The sequence below is a fragment of the Pelodiscus sinensis genome, chromosome 32 (assembly GCF_049634645.1).
Source record: "Pelodiscus sinensis isolate JC-2024 chromosome 32, ASM4963464v1, whole genome shotgun sequence".
Taxonomy (NCBI): domain Eukaryota; kingdom Metazoa; phylum Chordata; order Testudines; family Trionychidae; genus Pelodiscus; species Pelodiscus sinensis.
The window spans coordinates 716,022-738,156 of NC_134742.1; the positions used below are offsets into that span (position 1 = coordinate 716,022).

At 61.5% G+C, this 22,135-nt stretch overlaps 1 protein-coding gene across 1 annotated transcript; it reads left to right on the top strand.

Annotated features, from left to right (window-relative positions):
* The first annotated feature begins 1,212 nt into the window (after positions 1 to 1,212).
* On the top strand, positions 1,213 to 22,056 carry LOC142823179 (uncharacterized). The gene is made up of 5 exons (XM_075913791.1): positions 1,213 to 1,526; positions 2,304 to 2,597; positions 3,745 to 3,846; positions 5,100 to 6,287; positions 18,964 to 22,056. The coding sequence occupies exons 3-5, from the start codon at positions 3,780 to 3,782 to the stop codon at positions 19,833 to 19,835; spliced, it is 2,127 nt and encodes a 708-aa protein (XP_075769906.1). The 5' UTR covers positions 1,213 to 1,526; positions 2,304 to 2,597; positions 3,745 to 3,779; the 3' UTR covers positions 19,836 to 22,056.
* Positions 22,057 to 22,135: the final 79 nt, after the last annotated feature.

Here is a 22,135-nt window from a genome sequence, read left to right on the forward strand (position 1 = left end):
CGAGTGACTTGGGCACATCCGCTTTCGGGGGCGACCCCGCTCACGTCCTCCGCTGCGGGGGGTGGCAGTGACGGGGCGGGGGTCAGGGACCGGCCCGGGGAGACCGAGTGACTTGGGCACATCCGCTTTCGGGGGCGACCCCGCTCACGTCCTCCGCTGCGGGGGGTGGCAGTGACGGGGCGGGGGGTCAGGGTCCGGCCCGGGGAGACCGAGTGACTTGGGCACATCCGCTTTCGGGGGCGACCCCGCTCACGTCCTCCGCTGCGGGGGGTGGCAGTGACGGGGCGGGGGTCAGGGACCGGCCCGGGGAGACCGAGTGACTTGGGCACATCCGCTTTCGGGGGCGACCCCGCTCACGTCCTCCGCTGCGGGGGGTGGCAGTGACGGGGCGGGGGTCAGGGACCGGCCCGGGGAGACCGAGTGACTTGGGCACATCCGCTTTCGGGGGCGACCCCGCTCACGTCCTCCGCTGCGGGGGGTGGCAGTGACGGGGCGGGGGTCAGGGACCGGCCCGGGGAGACCGAGTGACTTGGGCACATCCGCTTTCGGGGGCGACCCCGCTCACGTCCTCCGCTGCGGGGGGTGGCAGTGACGGGGCGGGGGTCAGGGACCGGCCCGGGGAGACCGAGTGACTTGGGCACATCCGCTTTCGGGGGCGACCCCGCTCACGTCCTCCGCTGCAGGGGGTGGCAGTGACGGGGCGGGGGGTCAGGGACCGGCCCGGGGAGACCGAGTGACTTGGGCACATCCGCTTTCGGGGGCGACCCCGCTCACGTCCTCCGCTGCAGGGGGTGGCAGTGACGGGGCGGGGGGTCAAGGACCGGCCCGGGGAGACCGAGTGACTTGGGCACATCCGCTTTCGGGGGCGACCCCGCTCACGTCCTCCGCTGCGGGGGGTGGCAGTGACGGGGCGGGGGTCAGGGACCGGCCCGGGGAGACCGAGTGACTTGGGCACATCCGCTTTCGGGGGCGACCCCGCTCACGTCCTCCGCTGCAGGGGGTGGCAGTGACGGGGCGGGGGGCCAGTGTCCGGGGCTCCCTGCTCTCCGGGGCTGGCACATTCGGGCTGTTTCCACGCCCGGCATCGTGGTGCCCTTCCCTCTTTGCGAGCCCCTGGAGCAAGGCCTGTTCTGCGCCTGGCTCCCAGCCACCTGCCCCGGCTGGCGCTTGGGGAGGCGCCCCCGAGGCCTCTGCCCGCCCGGGGTGCTGGGGAGCGCAGGGAAGAGGCCCCTGATCTGTGCCCGGGTCTGGCCCGGCTCCCTGGCCCGGGCTGTGGCCACCAGAGGGCCCTGGCCGGGCCGGGCGGGGAAGAAGCTGCCGCGGTCTCTGTGCCGAGCAGATCCGGGGCTGGGCTTCGCGGGTCACCGCCCCCCCGCTGCTCCGCTCGCAGCGCCCGGAGCCCGGGCTGCGCCGCGGGGAGGGAGCCGGTCGCGTCCCCAGCGTCCCGCGGCGCCCGGCCCGGCTGGAGCCAGGCTCCCTGCGCGCCCCGCTCCCCGTGCGCCCTGCCCCGGAGCCGCAGCCTGCAGGTGAGGAGCGCGCCCCGGGCGCAGGGCCGGGCCGGGCGGGGGCGGCAGGAGCAATGGGGGGGGGTCTCGGCTCCCTGCCCCCCCGCAGAGCCTGCCCTGGGGCGAAGCCAGGCCCTGCCCGGTCCCTGCGCTGCCCGGGGGCCCCCCCAAAGGGGCTGGTGTGTGCGCGATGCCTGGCCGGGATCAGGCCGGGGGGCGCACAGCCCAGTGGCTGCACAGCGGGGAGCGCTCTGCCTGCTCCCCGGGACTCTCTGCCTGCCTGGGGCCAGGGCTGGGGGAGCTTTTGGCTGCGGGGAGCCGGGTTTGGGGAGCCCCCCCCCCGCCGGCGTGGCTGGGGGCTGAGCTGGGGGGAGGGGAGAGCTCTGGGCAGTGGACAGAGGTGCCGCCTCTGGGCAGACGTGGGCAGGTGCTGGGTGGTTTTAACCCCCCCCCCCCAGTGAGTTTTGTGCAGGGTCCCTGCTACACACGGCCCCCGGGGTAGCTGCCCCCGCCTGCTACAGCGCGAGTGCCACAGCCGCCCAGGAGGGGCTGTTACACCCTGGGGGTTTCAAACTCGAACAGGCTTTGGCTGCGGCGGATGGATCCGTGGGGCTTTTCCGGGCTCTCCAGCTGCCCGCGCCCCCCAGGCCCGGGGCCGAGAAGGGAGCAGGCCCAGAGTGGTACCCGGGGCGCGGCTCCGGCAGCAGGGGCTGGGTGCCCAGTGAGTCGATAGGGAGCTGCAGGAGCCGGGATCCCGGGTCCCCCGCTCCAGTGTCTGACGCTTCCGTGTCCCGCCAGGGAGTCAGAGCGCGACGGATGCTCAGGCCGGAAGGGCCCGTTGTGACCCGGTGGCCGGTTCCAACACCTCCCCAGATCAGGCTGCTCCTTCCCTCTTTGAACGTGGCTGCCTCCCTGCTCCAGCCGTTGTGCCTTGTCTCGTCTTCCTCGGCTCGACGGTGCCGCCTGGTCGCGTCCGAAAGCGTCTCCTGGCGCAGGTACCCCAGGGGCCCCCGTGCTAAGGTGCAGAGTTTTGAACTGTCAGCATCGGCGGGAGTGGATTCGCTGGTGCTTGGGAGTCTTCAAGGGCCAAAGGTTAACCAGCTAACGTGTGTGTGTGTGTGTCTGTCTGTCTGTCCCCATCCAATCTGCTCTTATATATCAGGGATAGTCTAGACAGTGCTGGGCCTGGACTCAATGACGTTTTGAGGTCCCTTCCAGTCCTCACGTTCTATGATTCTACGAACGTCTGTCTGCAGGGCTCAAAGGGCTTCAGTTCTGGCAAATGACCTTTTTTTCCCCACACTCCAAGGCCAGAAGGGACCGTCGTGATCACCTGGTTCAGCCTCCTCTGTATGCCGGCCAGAGCCCTGCCCCGGTGTAATCCCCGGAGCAGCTCTTGTAGAAAACACCCTGTCTCGGTGTAACAGGGGTCAGGGATGGAGAATCCACATGGGACAGTGGTTACCGGCCCTCGCTGTTAAAAATGGGCCGCTCGTGTCCGGCCTGCGTGGGGCTGGGGTCACCTTCCGGCTGCTGGGTCGGGTAGAGCGTCCTCTGCTCGCTTCGGAGCTCTTGATTCGGTATTTGATCTCCATGTAGCTAATATGTGGGCTGCGAGCACCCCTTCGCCTTCCCTAAGTGACGCAGGTTGAGCTCCTGGAATCAGCCGCTGCCAGACAGGTTTTCTAAGCCTTTAATCTGTGCTGTGGCTCTTCTCTGAACCTCCGAATTATCAGCGCTCTTGGGATGACTTGTGGGCCCCAGGACTGGACCCCGGATGCCAGCTGGGTCTCCGAGGGGCACGGTTTGTGCCTGGCTGGAGCAGTCCCCTGCCTGCACCCTGCTTAATTCGTTAACGGGTTGCACGTTCGGTTGACCTAACGTTTAACTGGTTAATTGATTAACGGAGATTTTACATCCCTGATTCAGACTTGATGTCAGGCCTGGATTTTAACAGGCAGAGTAATTAATCACCAGGCTCCGCCGCTGGCCATTTTAAAATCAAGTCTGGCCGTTCCTCTAAGAGCTCGGCTCTCGGTCTCTGGCCTGGGCCACGCGATCACCGTGGGCCCCTCTGGCTTTGGAACCCACGATGGTATCACGTCCCTTCCCCCAGCAGACTCCTCCCGGCTCGCTGGTACAGAGACGGGCTTAAAACCGCGGCTCCCTCTTTGTGATACACGTCCCCTGGCTCCGTCGCCAGGCCTGAGCGCGGCTGTTCTCTCTCTCCCCTTCGCAGGGTTTCCCATCCCCGAGCCCCATGTGATCCCCTGCATGGAGCAGAGGCCAGAGGTGGGGGTCCTGGCTCCCCAGGACGAGCTCCCGAGGGACGTCTATGCAGGTGAGGCATTGGCTGGATGGTTTGTGCCCAAGGAACCGTCTCCTGATTTTTCTATCCAGTAGCTACTTGGGTTTCTTTCCCCCTCACTGAGGCCTTGTCTATGCGGGCACGTTTGGTCGCCCAAAACTGCCTTTTGGTAAGCAGGGAGGTGGTAAAGTTTGCAGATGATACCAAACTGTTCAGGAAAGTCAAGACAGAAGCAGACTGTGAGGGACTCCAAGAAGATCTCACCAAACTGAGTGATTGGACAACAAAATGGCAAATGAAATGTAATGTGGATAAGTGTAAAGTAATGCACATCGGGAAAAATAACCCCAACTAGACATATAGTATGATGGGGGCTAATTTGGCTACGACAAATCAGGAAAGAGATCTTGGAGTTATCGTGGATAGTTCTTTGAAAACTTCCACACAGTGTGCAGCGGCGGTCAAAAAGGCAAATAGGATGCTAGGAATTATTAGGAAAGGGATAGAAAATAAGACCCAGAATATCTTACTGCCCCTGTATAAAACTATGGTACGCCCACATCTTGGCTACGTCTACACTGGCATGATTTTCCGGAAAAGGTTTTCTGTTAAAAGTATTTCTGGAAAAGCACGTCTAGATTGGCAGGACGCTTTTCCGGAAAAGCACTTTTTGCGGAAAAGCGTCCGTGGCCAATCTAGATGCGCCTTTCCGCAAAAAAGCCCCGATCGTCATTTTCACGATTGGGGCTTTTTTGCAGAAAACATCTCTCTGCTGTCTACACTGGCCCTTTTCCGGAACAGTTTTCCGGAAAAAGACTTTTGCCCGAACGGGAGCGGCATAGTTTTTCCGGGAAAGCACTGATGATCTTACATTAGATTGTCAGTGCTTTTCCAGAAATTCAAGCGGCCAGTGTAGATAGCTGGCAAGTTATTCCGGAAAAGTGGCTGATTTTCCGGAATAACTTGCCAGTATAGACACAGCCCTTGAGTACTGTGTACAGATGTGGTCTCCTCACCTCAAAAAAGATATTTTGGCCTTGGAAAGGGTTCAGAAAAGGGCAACTAAAGTGCTGAGGGGTTTGGAACAGGTCCCATATGAAGAGAGGCTAAAGCGACTGGGACTTTTCAGTTTAGAAAAGAGGAGACGGAGGAGGGATATGATAGAGGTCTATAAAATCATGAGTGGTGTGGAGAGGGCCGATAAAGAAAAGTGATTTATTTGTCCCCAAACCTGCCCCGTGTAGACACGGCCTGGGGTGACTGGCCTGGATTCTCTGTCCCCGCAGGTGACGGGACGATGAGCGAGGAGGAGGTCCCCCGGCGAGAAGGCCCCGAGCCAGGGGAGCCGCCCGGGACGGGAAATGCTGCCGGGGACGTTTCTCGGAGCCCGGAGCAGGGGCGCGCCGGCGGTGCAGGCCAGAGCAGAGCCTCCCACCCGGGCAGAGGCGGCAGCCAGCCCAAGGAGGCGGGGGAGCGGCCCTACCGGTGCGAGGACTGCGGGAAAAGCTTCAGCAGCAGCTCGGCCCTCATCATCCACCGGCGCATCCACACGGGGGAGCGGCCTTACAAGTGCCCCGAGTGCGGGACCAGCTTCAACCAGAACTCGGCGCTGATCGCCCACCGGCGCGTCCACACGGGCGAGCGCCCCTACGCCTGCGCCCAGTGCGGCCGGCGCTTCAGCCACGGCTCCACCCTCGTCAAGCACCAGCGGGTGCACACGGGCGAGAAGCCCTACCGGTGCGAGGAGTGCGGGAAGCGCTTCAGCATCCGCTCCACCCACGCGCGGCACCAGAAGACCCACACGGGCGAGCGGCCCTACGCCTGCGGGGAGTGCGGCAAGAGCTTCAGCGACAGCTCCTACTTCGTGCAGCACCAGCGGGTGCACATGGGGGCCATGCCCTACGCCTGCCGGGACTGCGGCAAGCACTTCATCTGGAGCTCGGCCCTGCTGCGGCACCGGCGCACCCACACCGGCGAGAAGCCCTACCCCTGCGGCGACTGCGGCAAGAGCTTCAGCGAGAACTCCACCCTGCTGCGGCACCGGCGCATCCACACCGGCGAGAAGCACTACAAGTGCACCCAGTGCGGGAAGTCCTTCAACGACAGCTCCTCCCTCATGCGGCACCAGCGCGTCCACACCGGCGAGCGCCCCTACCAGTGCCCCCAGTGCAGCAAGAGCTTCGTGGACAGCTCCACCCTCATCTGCCACCAGCGCACCCACACCGGCGAGCGCCCCTACACCTGTCCCGACTGCGGCAAGAGCTTCACCGAGAGCTCCACCCTCATCACCCACCACCGCGTCCACACGGGCGAGCGGCCCTACACCTGCCCCGACTGCGGCAAGAGCTTCAGCCAGAGCTCCAACCTGGTCACCCACCAGCGCATCCACACCGGCGAGCGGCCCTACGCCTGCGCCCAGTGCGGCAAGAGCTTCTACCGCAGCTCCGACCTCATCCGGCACCACCGCACCCACAGCGGGGAGCCGCGCCACAAGGGCCCCCCCTAGAGCTGGGGGGTGCCGCGGGGACCCGGCTCCTCCCATGCCTGGCCGATCGCCGGCCAGCAGCCCCCGCGGGCTCACCGCAAGGCGGGCGAGATGTCGGCACGGCACCGGAGCTCGGCTCTCTCGGCCGCGAGCCCCTCGGCTGGGGACCGTTCCCGCCCTCGCTCCGGGGTCGCCCCTCGCGTGAGAGTTCTCCCTCGCGCCCCGTTCACACACTCGCGGGAGTGAATTTGCCTTTGATGCCGCCTTATGGACTCTGCGTGGGAACGGAGTCCCTCAGGAATCCCACGGGTGGAGACGGGTCCCTCCCGGACTTTGACCCCGACCCATCGCGGCTTGAGGAGAGGGCGTGGGCCGTTCAGCGGGGAGCTGCCGGCGCTTGTCCAGCAGCGGCAAAGGGCCCCGGGCACGGTGACCCAGGGGGAGGCCCTGCCGAAAGGGGCAGTTGGCCTGTTGAGGCTGGCGTCCGAGGGCCGGCAGAGCAGCGTACGGGGGCACGTCCGGCCGGGACCCTGTGGATGCGCAGAACGCGAGGGGGGCACCCCGGGCCGTGGTGCACCGAGCCCTTCTGCTTCGCCCCTCCCTGCGCGCCGGGGGGTCCAGCCCGGGCCAATACGCTCCGGGGGACGCTGGATTTCAGCACTAAGAAAGGGGGGGGCCCATTGTGCCACCCTGTCCCCCAAGAGAACACCCTGTCCAGCGCCTGGACCTCGCGCCCACCTGGTGCTACCTGCCATGGGCCACTTCTCAGGGCTCAGCCCCTGTGGTGCCTCTAGGAGCCGGGCCCGGCTAGGGACGTGAAAGGTTAACCAGTTAACTGGTTCTGGCTAACCTGTCACCGGCGGGGGCTGGAGGAGGGGCTGCCGGGCCCGCTGCGGACAGGGGCTGCTCTCGTCTGGAGCAGCCTCTGTCCGCGGGGAGCCCAGGCGTGAGAAGGGATTTAGGGGCCTAGGCGGGGCTTTCCAAAGCTGCTGGGCACGTCGATGCATGTGAGTGCCTAACTCCCTTAAGCTCCTTCCACGAGGGCTCTCGGTGCAGGGGGGCGTGTGGAGTCCAAGCACTGAGCTCGGCTGTTCGCAGCTGAAACCGGGGAGCGTACGGGAGGGGGGGCAGGATGCAAAATCCTCTTTAATTAGTTAACTGGTTAAAAGTTACGTGTAACCAGTTAACCGAGTAAGTGGGGTGCCTGCTCCGGCCCCCACCGTTTCACCGTCACCGCTAAGGGTGGTGCTTGCTGGTTAACCATTCGCATCCCTAGCCTGGTGCCACTGCGGTTCCTGCCCACGGGGACAGAGGAGCAGGGGTGGGAGGGGGCGGTCGGGAGACGCCGGGGTGACGCGTGCTGGGCCCCAGTGCCGGGAGCGGGGCCAGGTTTCCTGACGAGCCCGGCTCGCGGGACGGTCTGTGGCCCAGCTGGCGAACGGGCCGCTTGTGTAAGTAGCAACAGTTAGCAAAAAATAACGAACCATTCGGGTTTGGGGTTTGTTTGTTTTTTAAATAAAAAACCCACCTGCTGAATAAAAAGCGTGGAAAGACGGAAACGCTCCGGCCCCGCGCTCAGAGTGGGAACGCGCCGGCAGTCCGACCGTTCTGTACCAGCCCCCCGGGCGGGGGGAGGGGCGCGACGGAGCGTTATCAGAGGGGGGTCCCCAGCATGGAAAGCTCTGTGATGTGATGGGTGTCTGGCCACAGGAGGCTGCTGGAAGCCCGTCCCCGCGAAGTCACTAGTTACAGGCTTCCCCGAACGGCGTGCCTCTGCCCTGCACAAAAGAATGCGTACGTGCCTCAGTTTCCCTGCATGGCTTAGGGTGGGGTAACGCTCCTGCCTGCTCTGTTGAGATTGTGAGCTGCCCAGGGCAGGGACCTCTCTCGGGTCCGTGTGGCACAATGGAGGGGCTGATCTCAGTGCGTCGAGGTGCACTGCTAGTGACAACCCCCCCCCTCCCCAGCGAGCGACAAAGCAAATTCCTGGGCGGTTTTCCGCCAGTTCCAGTGACTGCCCATCCTCTCCGGCAGCCGCTTCTCCATGCCTGGGTGGGGCTGCTCCCCCAAAGCTGGGAATCTTGCTGCTCCCATAAAGCCAGGCCCATCTCACCAGTGAGTCTGGATGTAGTGTGGCTGCTTGGACCCTGCCCTCCCCTCTCTGTGGGCCCCACAGGTGGAACTGAGACCGGGAGCGTCGGGGGGTGAGGGGATCCCCCAAAGCATCCGATGGCCCCGCCGGCTGCCCGGAGCCCTAGCTGGCAGCCGGCGTGGGTGTGTTTGCTCGGCGGGTTTCTCTGTCCAGGACGGAGAAGGAGTCAGGAGGACGGAGGGGGAAGTGTGGGGTGGCTGGTTTGCTGTCCAACTCCGATGGCTGGGTAACCCCCAAACGATCAGAAATGTGGCTGATTGGGCGGGGCTCAGACTGTCAGCCGTGGGCACGTAGGGATACGTCCACCAAAAATACCAAACATGGTGGGGAAAAATTGGTTGAGCAAAAAAGACAAAAATGTTACATGGTGGTTTTTTTTTAACGCGACAGAGGCCGCAAATACTGGACACCTGGCAACCCTACGGGCGCAGCACTGGCGTGTCAATTTCCCGTTTTCCCGTGTGTATGCCGGTGGCTCGGTTCATCCGGAGCCCAGCTGATGGAGGCTCAGATCAAAGGATTCCGACTGCCCACGGTTTTTATTTGTTCACAGCAGGCGAGAAGGGAAGAGTCTCTGTGAAACCTGCAAATTCTGCATTTTTCCTCCGCAAGCGGATTTCTAGAAGCCCTGTTCGTGACCCCCCCGGGGGCTGCCACTGCCGAATTGAGGCTTTGAAATGCAGAAACCTTCTGCTCCGTCCCTGCTGGTGAGCAAGGGGACGTTTCCCTCCCTCCCACAAACTGAGTCCCCTTTTTTCTCCACTCCAGCTCGTCTGAGGAAGGGGGTTGTGCCCACGGAAGCCCGTGGCCCTCTCGATGTTCCTGTTGGTCTCTGAGCTGACACAGGACCGCTTGTTGTTTTTACACTAGACCAAAACCCCCTCAGGCGATGGAGATAGGTGCTCCCCAGTTAAAAAGTGAAACGGTGAGTTCACCAGTGCACTGGGATCCTGGGGCTGAGGAGCCAAGCCGGGCTGAAGCGCCCGGTGCAGCATGGCGTGGTGGGTCTGACGAGGCTGGAGCAGCCCCCCGTCTGCAATCGGACAGGGGGCTGTGCCACGCCGCTGGTCAGTGTGGTGCTAACCAGGTAACCGGTTAACCTGTCACCGCCCTGGCTACGGGGGCTGAGGCGTGGAGGCCGCTGGGCATGCGGCACGGTCTCGCCGGCGCGCGGCCCATAGACTTTCAGAACATCCTCAGGGTGGTGCCCGCGTTGGCTGTTTTACGGGGGGGGGGGGTGCTCTGAGCCTGCCACGTGGGCAGAGAAAGCCACGCCATCCACGGCCGGCCAGCTGGGCACGTCCCTGCATCCCCGGCCTACCCTTTGTGTTTGTGTTTCCAGTGTGCCTGAGGAAACCAGCTCCCTGCGCACACAAAAGCCAGCCCCCCTCCTCCCCCCGTGCACACTCGGGGCACCCTGTCCCTGCAGCACCAACCATCCGTGCAGCTGGCTTGCCCATTCGGGGGGTCTCTCTGGGCCGGGTTGTCATGGCGACGGCGGCCATTGCTAATTGGTTTCCGCTTGAGCCCCCGCCCGCCCTGCAGCAGGACTGGGGGGTCCATGAAAATCAGACACAAAGGCCACAGCTCCGGCTTGGCGAACTCGCCGCTCTGCTTGGAAACCGGGGCGCTCGGGCAGCTGCCTCCCGGAAGTAACACGCCCGGGGCAGCCCAGAGCCACGTGGCTTTTTCCATTTCCCGCCGGGCCGGGCTTCTTAGCGTCATCCTGAAGCGGCAGCAACTGTGACGTTTAAATCCCGTTCGGGTCGGACAGAGTCTAGAATCCCAGAACCCGAGAGGTCGAGTCCAGGCCCGGCCCTCACTGAGGGACCCTGCAACATCTGGCTGGCAGGTGTGTGTCCAACCTGCTCTTCAATATCCCCAGGGATGGGGATTCCACAACCTCCCTGGGCAATTTATTCCAGAGTTTCACCCTCCGGACAGGCAGGAAGTTTTTCCTCATGTCCAACCTCAACCTCCCTTGCTGCAGTTTAAGCTCATTGCTGCTTGTCCTGTTCTCAGAGGCCAAGGAGAACGATTTTCCCTCCTCCTCCTTATGACACCCTATTAGGTACTTGAAAACTGCTCTCCTGTCCCCCTCAGTCTGCTCCTTTCCAGACTAAACAAGCCCAGTTCTTTCAGTCTCCATGTTCTCTAGACCGTGCATTGTTTTTGTTGCTCTTCTCTGGACTGTCTCCAGTTTCTCCACCTCTTCCCTGGAATGTGGTGTGATGTTTAATTTCCAAACTTGCAATAGATTGGCCAGCAAGACACAGAGCAGTGAAATATGCAGCAGCAACAGGGCCGGACTAAGGGGTGGGTGAGCCGGGCAACCGATGGGGGGCGCCTGATGGCAGCTGAGAACAGCCTCGCTCCAGCCTCTTTGGAGGCTGGGTGCAGTGGTCTGAGGTCTGGCTGGGAGGTTGGGTGCAGGAGCCGGCGGGGGGGGGGGGGGGGGGGTCTGGACAGAAGGGACGGTGGAGGAGCAGGGTGGGGATGTGGGGTCTTGGCAGGGGGCACTTACCTGACTCTTCCTCCTGCCATGCCCAGACCCTGCCCCTGCTGCTCCCGTTGGCCATGGTTCCGGCCAATGGGAGCAATGGGGAAAGCCTCCAAGAGACAGCTCCCCCTGCTGGAGGGAGGGAGGGAGAGTGTGTGGAGCCGCTTCCTTCTCCTGCAAGCTGGATCCGACCCGTGAGTCTCGCTGCTACCCACAGAGGGAAGCTGGTTCTGCCACTCCAACCTTGGGGGTGCATCTTGGGGGGGCACAGGGCTGGCGCGCCAGCATGTGGGGTCCATGCTGGAGGGGGTGCGAACCCCGAGCCCACGGCCCACCTGCAAGATGGTGGCAGAGCACAAAACACCAAGAAAAGTTCCAGCCCTTCCTGCGTGCAGGGAAAAAAGGCGGAAAATACGAAACTCGTGCACCTGACAGGCACGGAAACGAAAATCAAAGAACCCCAGATGGATGGATGTTGTGGCGCTCAGAATTTGCGGGGGCCAAGTTTTGAATGGTCAGCTGGCCGTAGTCACACGTCACAGCTCATAAGCGTGGACCGTGGGGTGGGAATCGCGTGCTCCAAAATCCCAGTAAAATGGGTGTGATTGCTTACGATGCTATTTGCATAATGTAATATTCATCGTTAATCATTAACAATTCAATTGTTTACTGTTAGAACCCAAACAATCACATCCTCCCATCCCACACGCTAACCTGGGGGCAAGTCAAGCGAGCGGGGAGCGCGGGAGGAGGAAAAGGGGAGAAGCGGCAGGTGCTGGGGTCACAGGCCTGGCAGCCGGACCAGAGGGTCAGTCAGACAATGGGGCCTCACAGACCCAGGCCAGGGGTTCTTTAAATCTCCCCAAACACACAGGAACCGAGGATTTCTGTGCAGGCCTGGGGGTTCTCTGTGTGTTGTATTCTACCCTGCAGCTGGCCTCCCTGTGCCCTCCCCCCCCCCCCCACACACACCCACCTCCCCGGTCGGCCCAACGGGCAGCACCTGGACCTGGAGATCCATCCAGCTCCTGCGTCCCGTGCCCTGGACCCTGCGTCTTCCTTCCCCTGCGCCCCAGTTCCCCTGGACCCCCTGCACCCCCCTTCCCCTGCGCCCCAGTTCCCCTGGACCCCCCTTTCCCTGGACCCTCTGCGCCCCCTTCTCCTGTGCCCCAGTTCCCCTGGACCCCGCGCCCCCCTTCCCCTGCGCCCCAGTTCCCCTGGACCCCCCTTTCCCTGGACCCCTTGCGCCCCCCTTCCCCTGCGCCCCAGTTCCCCTGGACCCCCCTTTCCCTGGACCCTCTGCGCCCCCTTCCCCTGCGCCCCAGTTCCCCTGGACCCCCCTTTCCCTGGACCCCCCGCGCCCCCCTTCCCCTGCGCCCCCCTTCCCCTGGACCCCTTGCGCCTGGCCGCTGCGCCCAGTCCCCTGCGCCCTGCCTGGCCGGGGGCTGCGGGCGGAGCGAGGGGCGGGGGGCGGCGTCAGCAGCTGTCACGGAGCATCCGCCCGGCCGCAGATCCGGGGCTGGGCCTCCCGGTCACACGCCGCCTCCATTGTGCGCCGGGCCCGGAGCCCCGGTCCCCGCTGCGCCCGGAGCCCGCCCCGCGCCGGAGCCGCCGCCTGCAGGTGAGGGGCGCGCCCCGGGCACAGGCCGGGCAGGGAAGTGACTCTGCCCCGCCCCTCGTCCCCCAGCTGCTCCCGGGGCGGGTCTCAGCGCTGCTGCCCTCCCGGCGCCCCCCGTCTCTGCGCCCCGGAGCGCCCGCGGGAGCCCAGCCAGCCACGGGGAGCGGCCGGGCCGGGCCAGGGTCTGAATCTCCCAGCCCGAGGGGGCAGGAGGGAGCTGGGGCAGAGCCTGTGGCGGGGGGGCCCACAGCCCCATTCCCTGCAGCTGGGCCAGGTGCTGCGGTGGGACCCGGGAGGGGCAGGGAGAGGAAAAGCCAGGCCCCTAGGCCTGGTGCTAGCTAGGGAACGTGCTGCCCTGGGGAACAGGCCCCCCCCCCCCAAAGCGGCTCCTTGCACCCCGCTCTCCACACAGGGTTAGGCTGAAGGGACCAGGCCCTTTGCCTGTAACAGGCTCAGAGTTCCCAGCTGGACCCGGGCTCTGACCCAGTCTGGCAGGTCTCGTCTTCAACTACAGGGGGAGAACATTTCTGTCTCTGTGACGGGAAGGGGGTGCAGGGAGGGGGCATGAGGGAGCCCCCCATTTAGCAAACAGAATTTTGGCCGGGGCACTGGGGTGCTGCCATGAGTCTCCCGTGGACGGGAGAATTTATTTTAGAAACACTCCTCAGCCTGTTTCTGAGAGGGGGCAGGAGACGGAAGAATCACCAGGCAGAAAAAAGTTTGAGGCATTTTCAGCTGCTCTCAGATGTTAAACATTTTGGCCAGAAACTGAACATTGGATGGAGAATTTCAGTGTCTCACACACAGAATGGGAAGCGACTGTCTGGGAAGGAGTCCGGCCGAAAGGGATCTAGGTATTATAGTGACCACAAGCTGAATAGGAGTCAGCTGTTGCAAAGAAAGCAAACATGTTTCTGGGATGCATTAACAGGTGTGTTGTGAGCAAGACATGAGAAGTCATTCTTCCGCTCTACTCTGCGCTGGTTAGGCCTCAGTTGGAGTATTGTGTTCAGTTCTGGGCACCGCATTTCAAGAAGGATGTGGAGAAATTAGAGAGGGTCCAGAGAAGAGCAATGAGAATGATTAAAGGTCTAGAGAACAGGAGCTAGGAGGGACGACTGAAAGAATTGGAACAAAATACAGGACTATGTAGCACTTTAAAGACTAACAAGATGGTTTATTAGTTATTTTGTTAGTCTTTAAAGTGCTACATAGTCCTGTATTTTGTTTCAGCTACACCAGACTAACACGGCTACATTTCTATCACTATTCTGAAAGAATTGGGTTTGTTTAGTTTGGAAAAGAGAAGATTGAGGGGGGACATGAGAGCCGTTTTCAGGTATCGAAAAGGGTGTCACGAGGAGGGAGAAAACGTGTTCATCTTGGGCTCTGATGATAGAACAAGAAGCAATGGGCTTAAACTGCAGCAAGGGAGGTTGAGGTTGGACATTAGGAAAAACTTCCTGCCTGCCAGGGTGGTGAAACACTGGAATAAATTGCCCAGGGAGGTTGTGGAATCCCCATCTCTGGAGATATTGAAGAGCAGGTTAGATAAATGTCTATCAGGGATGGTCTAGACGGAGCTTGGTCCTGCCATGAGGGCAGGGGGCTGGACTCGATGACTCTCGAGGTCCCTTCCAGGCCTAGTGTTCTATGATTCTATGATTCTATCTCAGCCCCTCTCTGCTCCGTGGCCTGGACAGATCTGTTGGCTCGTGCTTTGTGGTGAGGGTGGGCAACTCGCCATGCTGCGCTCACACTTGTATTTGTTCCTCTGACAGGATTTGTGTGCTGCCTTCAGCTCAGCTCTGGCAGACACTTCCTGACCTGCTGCCTGTGGTCCTGCGAGAGGTCCCAGGGACTGCATTTAAATCTGTTCCCAGAGGGTTTAACAAGACCTCAGGAGCCGAAAGGTGGGTTTCAAAGTCCGTAGTCAGGTGCCTGAGTGAAAGATATTAAGAACCGAATTCTAACGTTGAAGGGTTGGTGTTTCGCCTTTCAATGTTTTAACCTGCCTGGTCACTCAGTCATGGATTTAAAAGCAGCCATTCTCCTACGGAGGAATGTCACCAGCCAGTTAGAGAGAGAGAGTGCGGAACTGGATTCATCTACAGATTTGACCTCTTCCCCTGGGCTTGAACAAAGACATTGACTAGTTGGCACATTACAAAGCCAACTTCCCCTGCCTTTGGCATTCACGTTTCCACCTCCAAAGCTATGCATGGGACACAGCCGGATCACTTAATTAGCTTCATTAACACGAGTCTTACAATTGACAGGCTCTACTGCTGCTGTGATATTTGTCTTGGATTCTGTTATTTCCACGAAAGCTCCCAACTCTCTGTATTGTGGTTGGTCTCACAGGGGCCATGGGACGACTGGTTGGTTTTAATGTGGGAGGTTGATCATCTTGGAAGCTCGGATGAGCGGCTGAGAGAAATGAAGGTGGATTTGGGGCGTATTTACATTCCTACGGTGCCAGGGCCATGTGTTGAATCTAGACTGTGCCGGCAGAGAGAATCTGGGGGGAGTCGGGGTGTGCAGGGGATGAAACCCTCAGCTGTCGTCCTCCCCCCGCCAGGCTGCAGAACAGCATCTGAGTCCAGGCTGCCCCGTCCCTGGGGGCAAGGGAGGGGAGATGGCTGCGGCGGGGCCGGTGACCTTCGAGGAGGTGGCTGTGTACTTCACCGAGGACGAGTGGGCGCTGCTGGACCCGGGCCAGCGAGCATTTTACTGGGGGGTCATGCAGGAGAACTACGAGATGGTGACCTCGCTGGGTAAGGATTGCTGCTCCCTCGGGTGTGTGTGTGGGTGTGTGTGTGTGTGGTGACCTCGCTGGGTAAGGGTTGCTGCTCCCTCGGGGGGGTGTGTGTGTGTGTGTGTGTGTGTGTGTGTGTGTGTGTGTGTGGGGTGACCTCGCTGGGTAAGGGTTGCTGCTCCCTCGGGGGGGGTGGGTGTGTGTGTGTGTGTGTGTGTGTGTGTGTGTGTGTGTGTGGGGTGACCTCACTGGGTAAGGGTTGCTGCTCCCTCGGGGGGGTGTGTGTGTGTGTGTGTGTGTGTGTGTGTGTGGGGTGACCTCGCTGGGTAAGGGTTGCTGCTCCCTTGGGGGTGTGTGTGTGTGTGTGTGTGGTGACCTTGCTGGGTAAGGGTTGCTGCCCCCGTGTGTGTGTGTGTGTGTGTGTGGTGACCTCGCTGGGTAAGGGTTGCTGCTCCCTCGGGGTGTGTGTGTGTGTGTGTGTGTGGTGACCTCACTGGGTAAGGGTTGCTGCCCCCGTGTGTGTGGGGGGGGGGGCGTGATCTCGCTGGGTAAGGGTTGCTGCTCCCTCGGGGGGGTGTGTGTGTGTGTGTGTGTGTGTGTGTGTGTGTGTGTGGGGTGACCTCGCTGGGTAAGGGTTTGCTGCTCCCTCGGTGGTGTGTGTGTGTGTGTGGGGTGACCTTGCTGGGTAAGGATTGCTGCCCCCGTGTGTGTGTGTGTGGGGGGGTGATCTCGCTGGGTAAGGGTTGCTGCTCGTGTGTGTGTGTGGGGGGGGGTGATCTCGCTGGGTAAGGGTTGCTGCCCTCATGTGTGTGTGTGTGTGTGTGTGGTGACCTCGCTGGGTAAGGGTTGCTGCCCGTGTGTGTGTGTGTGTGTGTGTGTGTGTGTGTGGTGACCTCGCTGGGTAAGGGTTGCTGCCCCCGTGTGTGTGTGTGTGGGGGGGTGATCTCGCTGGGTAAGGGTTGCTGCCCTCGTGTGTGTGTGTGTGTGTGTGTGTGTGTGTGTGGTGACCTCGCTGGGTAAGGGTTGCTGCCCCCGTGTGTGTGTGTGTGGGGGGGTGATCTCGCTGGGTAAGGGTTGCTGCCCTCGTGTGTGTGTGTGTGTGTGTGTGTGTGTGTGTGTGTGTGTGTGGTGACCTCGCTGGGTAAGGGTTGCTGCCCCCGTGTGTGTGTGTGGGGGGGCGTGATCTCGCTGGGTAAGGGTTGCTGCCCCCGTGTGTGTGGGGGGGGGGGCGTGATCTCGCTGGGTAAGGGTTGCTGCTCCCTCGGGGGTGTGTGTGTGTGTGTGTGTGTGTGTGTGTGTGTGTGTGTGTGTGGTGACCTCGCTGGGTAAGGGTTGCTGCCCCCCTGTATATGTGTGTGTGTGTGTGTTTTTCATGGTTCCCAGAATTCCCACTAGAGTCCCAGAGCGAGAGACTCTCCCCCCCCCCACACACTCCAGGCAAGGGGATTTGGGAACGGTGCTGCTCCCCTTCCCATGACCGAGGCTTTCGGGCGACCGACTCGCTGTCCCAGGCCAGGCCTCCGCTGGTCCCTCGGCCCGTCTGAGACCGACGAGTGTCTCCTGACTCGGGTCCCTGGCGGCCGGGTTTCAAATGCACCCCTCCCTCCGCCAGCGGTGTTCGTGGGTCTCTGCTCGCTTTCCCCAGCCAGGAGGGGCACGGCGCACTCATGGGGCTGAGCGTGGGCTTAGTTAGGGGCTGGAATAATTTGATGGGGCCGCAGTGGCGGGGAGGGAAGAGAGGAAGGCAGGTCTGTGTTTCTCATGCTCAGACCAAAGGTCCATCCGGCCCAGTGTCCTGTCTGCCCACAGCGGCCCCAGGTGCCCCAGAGTGTCCGAAATCAACAGGCGCACCCTCTGCATTCCATATAGCGGGTCTTTACTAGACCTGCTAAATCAAACTTTGGAAAATTGATCACTGAAGCGTTGATCTTCTGGGAAGGGGAAACCTGGCCTCTGTCGCTCTGGGGTGTGGCGTTTTTACCAGCCCTTAATGTTTTCCTGCTCCGGCTTGTGTTGTGGAGGTGGGTGTGTAGATGTGTGGAGGTGTTGGGAGTACAGACGCGGTTGTACCCCAGGTGCTTAAAGAGGGTAGCAATGGAAGGCTGCTCCTCCTGGGGATGAGGCAAGACCCTTCCCGAGGCAGCGTGCGTGAAACCTTGCCCCAGACCAGAGCCTTGTGGGATGTTTCCCGGTGGAGAGCCCAGTCCCTGAGGAGTGGGGGCAGGAAGAGGGCGGGGCCGCTCTGGGCTTGGGGTCTGGAAGAGCAGCAGTGAGGTGAATGAGCAAGATCCACACTTGTTCCCTTGTGCCCCCCAAGCAGGATTTCCAGTTTCCAAATCCGACATGATCTCCCGGCTGGACTGCGAGGAGAAGCCGTGGGCCCCTGATCTGCCGGGCGACGGGGGGAAGGGGGCCCCCAGAAACACCCACGCAGGTACGGCGGCAGCTGGCGTGACCTAGAAACCTCGGTCGTTTAATCCTCAGGGCAGGTGTCCCTTGGGCAGCCCGACAGCCCCTGCCCTCCTCGGGGCTCAGATGGGGTGAGGAGGTGGAACTGGCCCTCCCCAGTACTCGCTGGGGTGGTTCTCCCCGCACCTGGTCTCTGTCCGTGTCTTACTGGTGTCCCTGGCCTCTGCTTGCCAGAAGCTGTGAATGGGGGACTGGCTGCGTTCCCGGTAAGCTGAGAAATTGGAGAGGGTCCGGAGAAGAGCAACAAGAATGATGAAAGGTCTAGAGAACAGGAGCTAGGAGGGGAGGCGGAAAGAATTGGGTTTGTTTAGTTTGGAAAAGAGACGACTGAGGGGGGACATGAGAGCCGTTTTCAGGTATCTAAAAGGGTGTCACAAGGAGGAGGGAGAAAACTTGTTCATCTTGGCCTCTGGGGATAGAACAAGAAGCAATGGGCTTAAACTGCAGCAAGGGAGGTTTAGGTTGGACATTAGGAAAAAGTTCCTAACTGTCAGGGTGGTTAAACACTGGAATAAATTGCCCAGGGAGGTTGTGGAATCCCCATCTGTGAAGATATTTAAGAGCAGGTTAGATAAATGTCTCTCAGGGATGGTCTAGACAGTACTGGATCCTGCCGTGAGGGCAGGAGACTGGACTCGATGACCTCTCGAGGTCCCTGCCAGTCCTAGCTTTCTATGATTCTGTGTGTTCCTATTGGTGGTGCACATCTGCATATAGTGCATGTAATAAAATTTATTTTGCACAGGAATGGGCAAAGAACATTAGAGGGAAGCTAGGCAAAAGGGGAGGGATCACTGGGTGATTCCCGGTTCTGTTCCCTCCCTCTGGGGCACCTGGTCCTGGCCACAGACAGGACCATGGGCTGGAGGGACCTTTGGTCTGGCCGCTCTTATGACCGACTCCCGACTGGCCTGTGTGTCTGTCCCCGCAGGTGGTGGGACGCTGAGTGAGAACAAGCCAGGGAATCTGCGGCCGGGAGGGCCTGAGCAGGCGGCGCTGTGCAAGACGGCACCGGGAGGTGGAGACGGGGCTGTTTCCCGGAGCCCGGCGCAGGGAGGAGCCCGGGAGAGGCCAGCGAGGCAGCCGCCGGGGGCCAGGCGGGGTCCCTCCGCTCAGAGGCGCCGAAGGGCGGAGAAGCCGAAGGAGCCGGCCCAGCCGCGCGTCCCCGCGGGAGAGGGGCCCTTCCCCTGCGGCGAGTGCGGGAAGAGCTTCCGCTGGCGGTCGGTGCTGATCATCCACCAGAAAGTGCACATGGGCGAGAACCCCTACAAGTGCCCGGACTGCGAGCGGAGCTTCAGCAAGAGCGCCGAGCTCAACCTGCACCAGCGGGCCCACCTGGGGCAGAAATCCTACATCTGCACCGACTGCGGGAAGAGCTTCGCGCAGTACCACCTCCTCACCTCCCACCAGCGCACCCACACCGGCGAGCGGCCCTACCCCTGCCCCGCCTGCGGGAAGCGCTTCGGCCAGAGCTCCCACCTGGTGATCCACCAGCGCACCCACACCGGCGAGCGGCCCTACCAGTGCCCGGCCTGCGGGAAGCGCTTCGGCGACCGCTCCCAGTTCAAGACCCACCAGCGGATCCACACGGGCGAGAAGCCCTACCAGTGCCCCCAGTGCGAGAAGCGCTTCAGCCGCAACTCCTACCTGGTGATCCACCAGCGCACCCACACGGGCGAGCGGCCCTACCGGTGCCCCGCCTGCGGGAAGAGCTTCAGCGACAAGTCCCACTTCAACACGCACCAGCGCATCCACACCGGCGAGATGCCCTACCAGTGCGCCGAGTGCGGGAAGAGCTTCCGGCGCCGCTCCTACCTGGTCACCCACCACCGCACCCACACCGGCGAGCGGCCCTACACCTGCCTCACCTGCGCCAAGAGCTTCAGCGACCGCTCCCACTTCCGCAAGCACCAGCGCACCCACACGGGCGAGCGGCCCTACCGCTGCCCCGAGTGCGGGAAAACCTTCACCCGCAGCACCTACCTCCTCTCGCACCAGAGAACCCACAGCGCGGAGAAACCGCAGAAGGGGTCCCGCTAGCGCCGGGCCAAGCCGGGGCAGCCTTGCCCGTTCCCCCGGCCGCAGGGTCAGGCCAGGGCGGCCGGGCAGTGAAGATGGGTTTGGGTTATCAAGGAACCTCCTTCCTGGACAGAGCCGGAGGCCGAGGCAGGGTTCCCGTGTTGCGGCAGGACTTGATTATTACTCCGCTGTGCGTGCTGCTTTCTCTCATCTCTAGCTGGCTGGGAGACTCCCTGCCCATCTTGGGGGCTTCGCGCTGGCCCCAGCTAGGCGCACCGTGGTGGACGGCAGCAACGCTCCAGCCCTGGGCACCCCGGAAACCCGACTAGTCTGGAACGCGCGGCACTTCGATCGACAGAGGCTGCCCTGCCCGTCCTCCCGCCACTCTGGGCTCACGCGGGAGAGTGAATCAGGACCAAGTCGCTCCCGGGCCTGCCAGGGAGAAGCCGGTGCCAGACGCTGCAGGCCGGGGCTGTTCCCACGAGTGCAAGAGAAGCCGAGTAGTTCAGGGCTGGTGTGTTCGTGTAGGGCCCCCAGCGGGGCGGCAGGAGGAACGTGCTTCGCAGCCGTTTGCAGCGACGCTTTATTTACAACCCCCTCCCCCCGCACACACTTGTATTTTACTTTTGCACCGGCAGTGTTGTTCCCAAAGCCGCCCGACCTGTGTAAAACGCCTTGGTCTAAACGGGGCTCGGGGATTTGGGAGAAGAGGCTGAAAATTCTGCATTCGCCCTCTAGCCGGGGGGCCGGTGCTTGTATCTAACACGTTACCTGGGTCCCTGGCATCGGCCACGTGGTGCGCGGCGGGGACACGGTATTCCCGGGCTAAACAGGCGCAAATAGCTCAGAGCTCGCCATTCACACCGTGCCCAGTTCAGCTCTCTCATCCTGGCGGGTCTGGCCTGGCACATCTGTGTCACGAGCTGAGCAGTCCTCAGACAGCTTCTCTCAGATGGTTCTGCATGTGACCCCCTGCGTTCTGCCGGTCATGGGTGAGCACAGCCTCCAGACCAGATCTCTGTCCCCGAGGTCGAGCTACAGAATCAGGGTCCCCGTCTCTTTTGGCATCCTCCGAACATGGGTGCAGGAAGTAGGGAGCTGCCCCACCCCTGGCTAGAAGGCGTTTCCTTTAAGTGCAGTTTCACGGCTTCGTTCAGAGGCTCTTACATGGGGCCGTGGGGGGGAAGTGGGTACCCTGGAACCAGCCGGCTCCGCTTGCTTCAAATCTCCTCTCCAGTCACACCCTCCTCTGCTTCAGCGATGCCTTTGAATTGCCTCCTTCCTCTGGCTGCAGTGCAGTTGTACTCGCCACGGCTCAGTTTTCTGTAATGTCTCAGTTCCGCCTCTGTTCTCTTGTGTCATCTAACAGTAAAATACCGAGGGAAATAGGCAGCAGGTATAAAACAAACCAAGGGAAGTTTTTCTTCACTCAGCGCACTGTCAACCTGTGGAACTCCTCGCCAGAGGATGTGGTGAAGACCAAGACTTTAACAGGGTTCGAAAAAGAACTAGATAGATTCATGGAGGACAGTCCCTCAGTGGCTATAGGGATGGTGTCTGTAGCCTCTGTTCATCAGGGGCTGGAAATGGATAATGGGGAGGGATCACGTGAGGATTCTCTGTTCAGTTCCCTCCCTCTGGGGCACCTGGTATTGGCCGCTGTGGGCAGACAGGGCACTGGGCTGGATCTTTGGTCTGACCCCGACTGGCCGTTCTTAGGGGCTGGGACACACTTACGCCATGCTGCGGGGTGAATAAGCCACCCCGCTGAGTGAGGTAAGCGACTCTGGGCTGGGCGCTATGTAGAGGCAGTTTCCTTGTGCCAAGGAAGAACTTTCGGCCGTCGACAGAGCCCGTCTTTACCGGATGTGCCGCAGCCAGGCAGTCCTGCCGCAGGTGGTGCATGTGGTGGGGACAAGCCCTGGGTGACAGTGCGTAAAAGTAAAATGCAAAGTGTTCTGTGAGCACGGGGGAAATGCCTCCTGTGGATCCCTGCAGCGGGACGATAAATATAAGCAAATACATGGCAATAGCCCCACCAAATAGCCCCCGCCCAGTGATTGTTACAGTTCCTGTATTTCTTTGTTAGCTGTTTCTGACGGGCCAGGACAAAGCGATGAGAGAGACTGACAAAGCAAGAGAGGGTTTAGCGCTTCGTGAAAGCTGGGGAAAGCTTCTGTAGGACAGATGCCCCTGCTAAAGCAGAGCCACGAATAAATGCCTGCAAACGTTCCACTCAAAAGTATTTCAGACAATCGTCAATGCATCCATTACAGTCCAGGCCAGCTCTGTTAGCCTCGTGCCCTGGTTGGGTTTTTTGT

Bases quoted from the DNA above. Each gene is read 5' to 3' on its own strand.
- LOC142823179 (XM_075913791.1), top strand. From the start codon at position 3,780: ATGGAGCAGAGGCCAGAGGTGGGGGTCCTGGCTCCCCAGGACGAGCTC. The intron at 3,847-5,099 runs GTGAGGCATTGG...CTGTCCCCGCAG, and splicing joins CCCGAGGGACGTCTATGCAG to GTGACGGGACGATGAGCGAG. The intron at 6,288-18,963 runs GCGGGGAGCCGC...CGCGCGTCCCCG, and splicing joins CCGGCACCACCGCACCCACA to CGGGAGAGGGGCCCTTCCCC.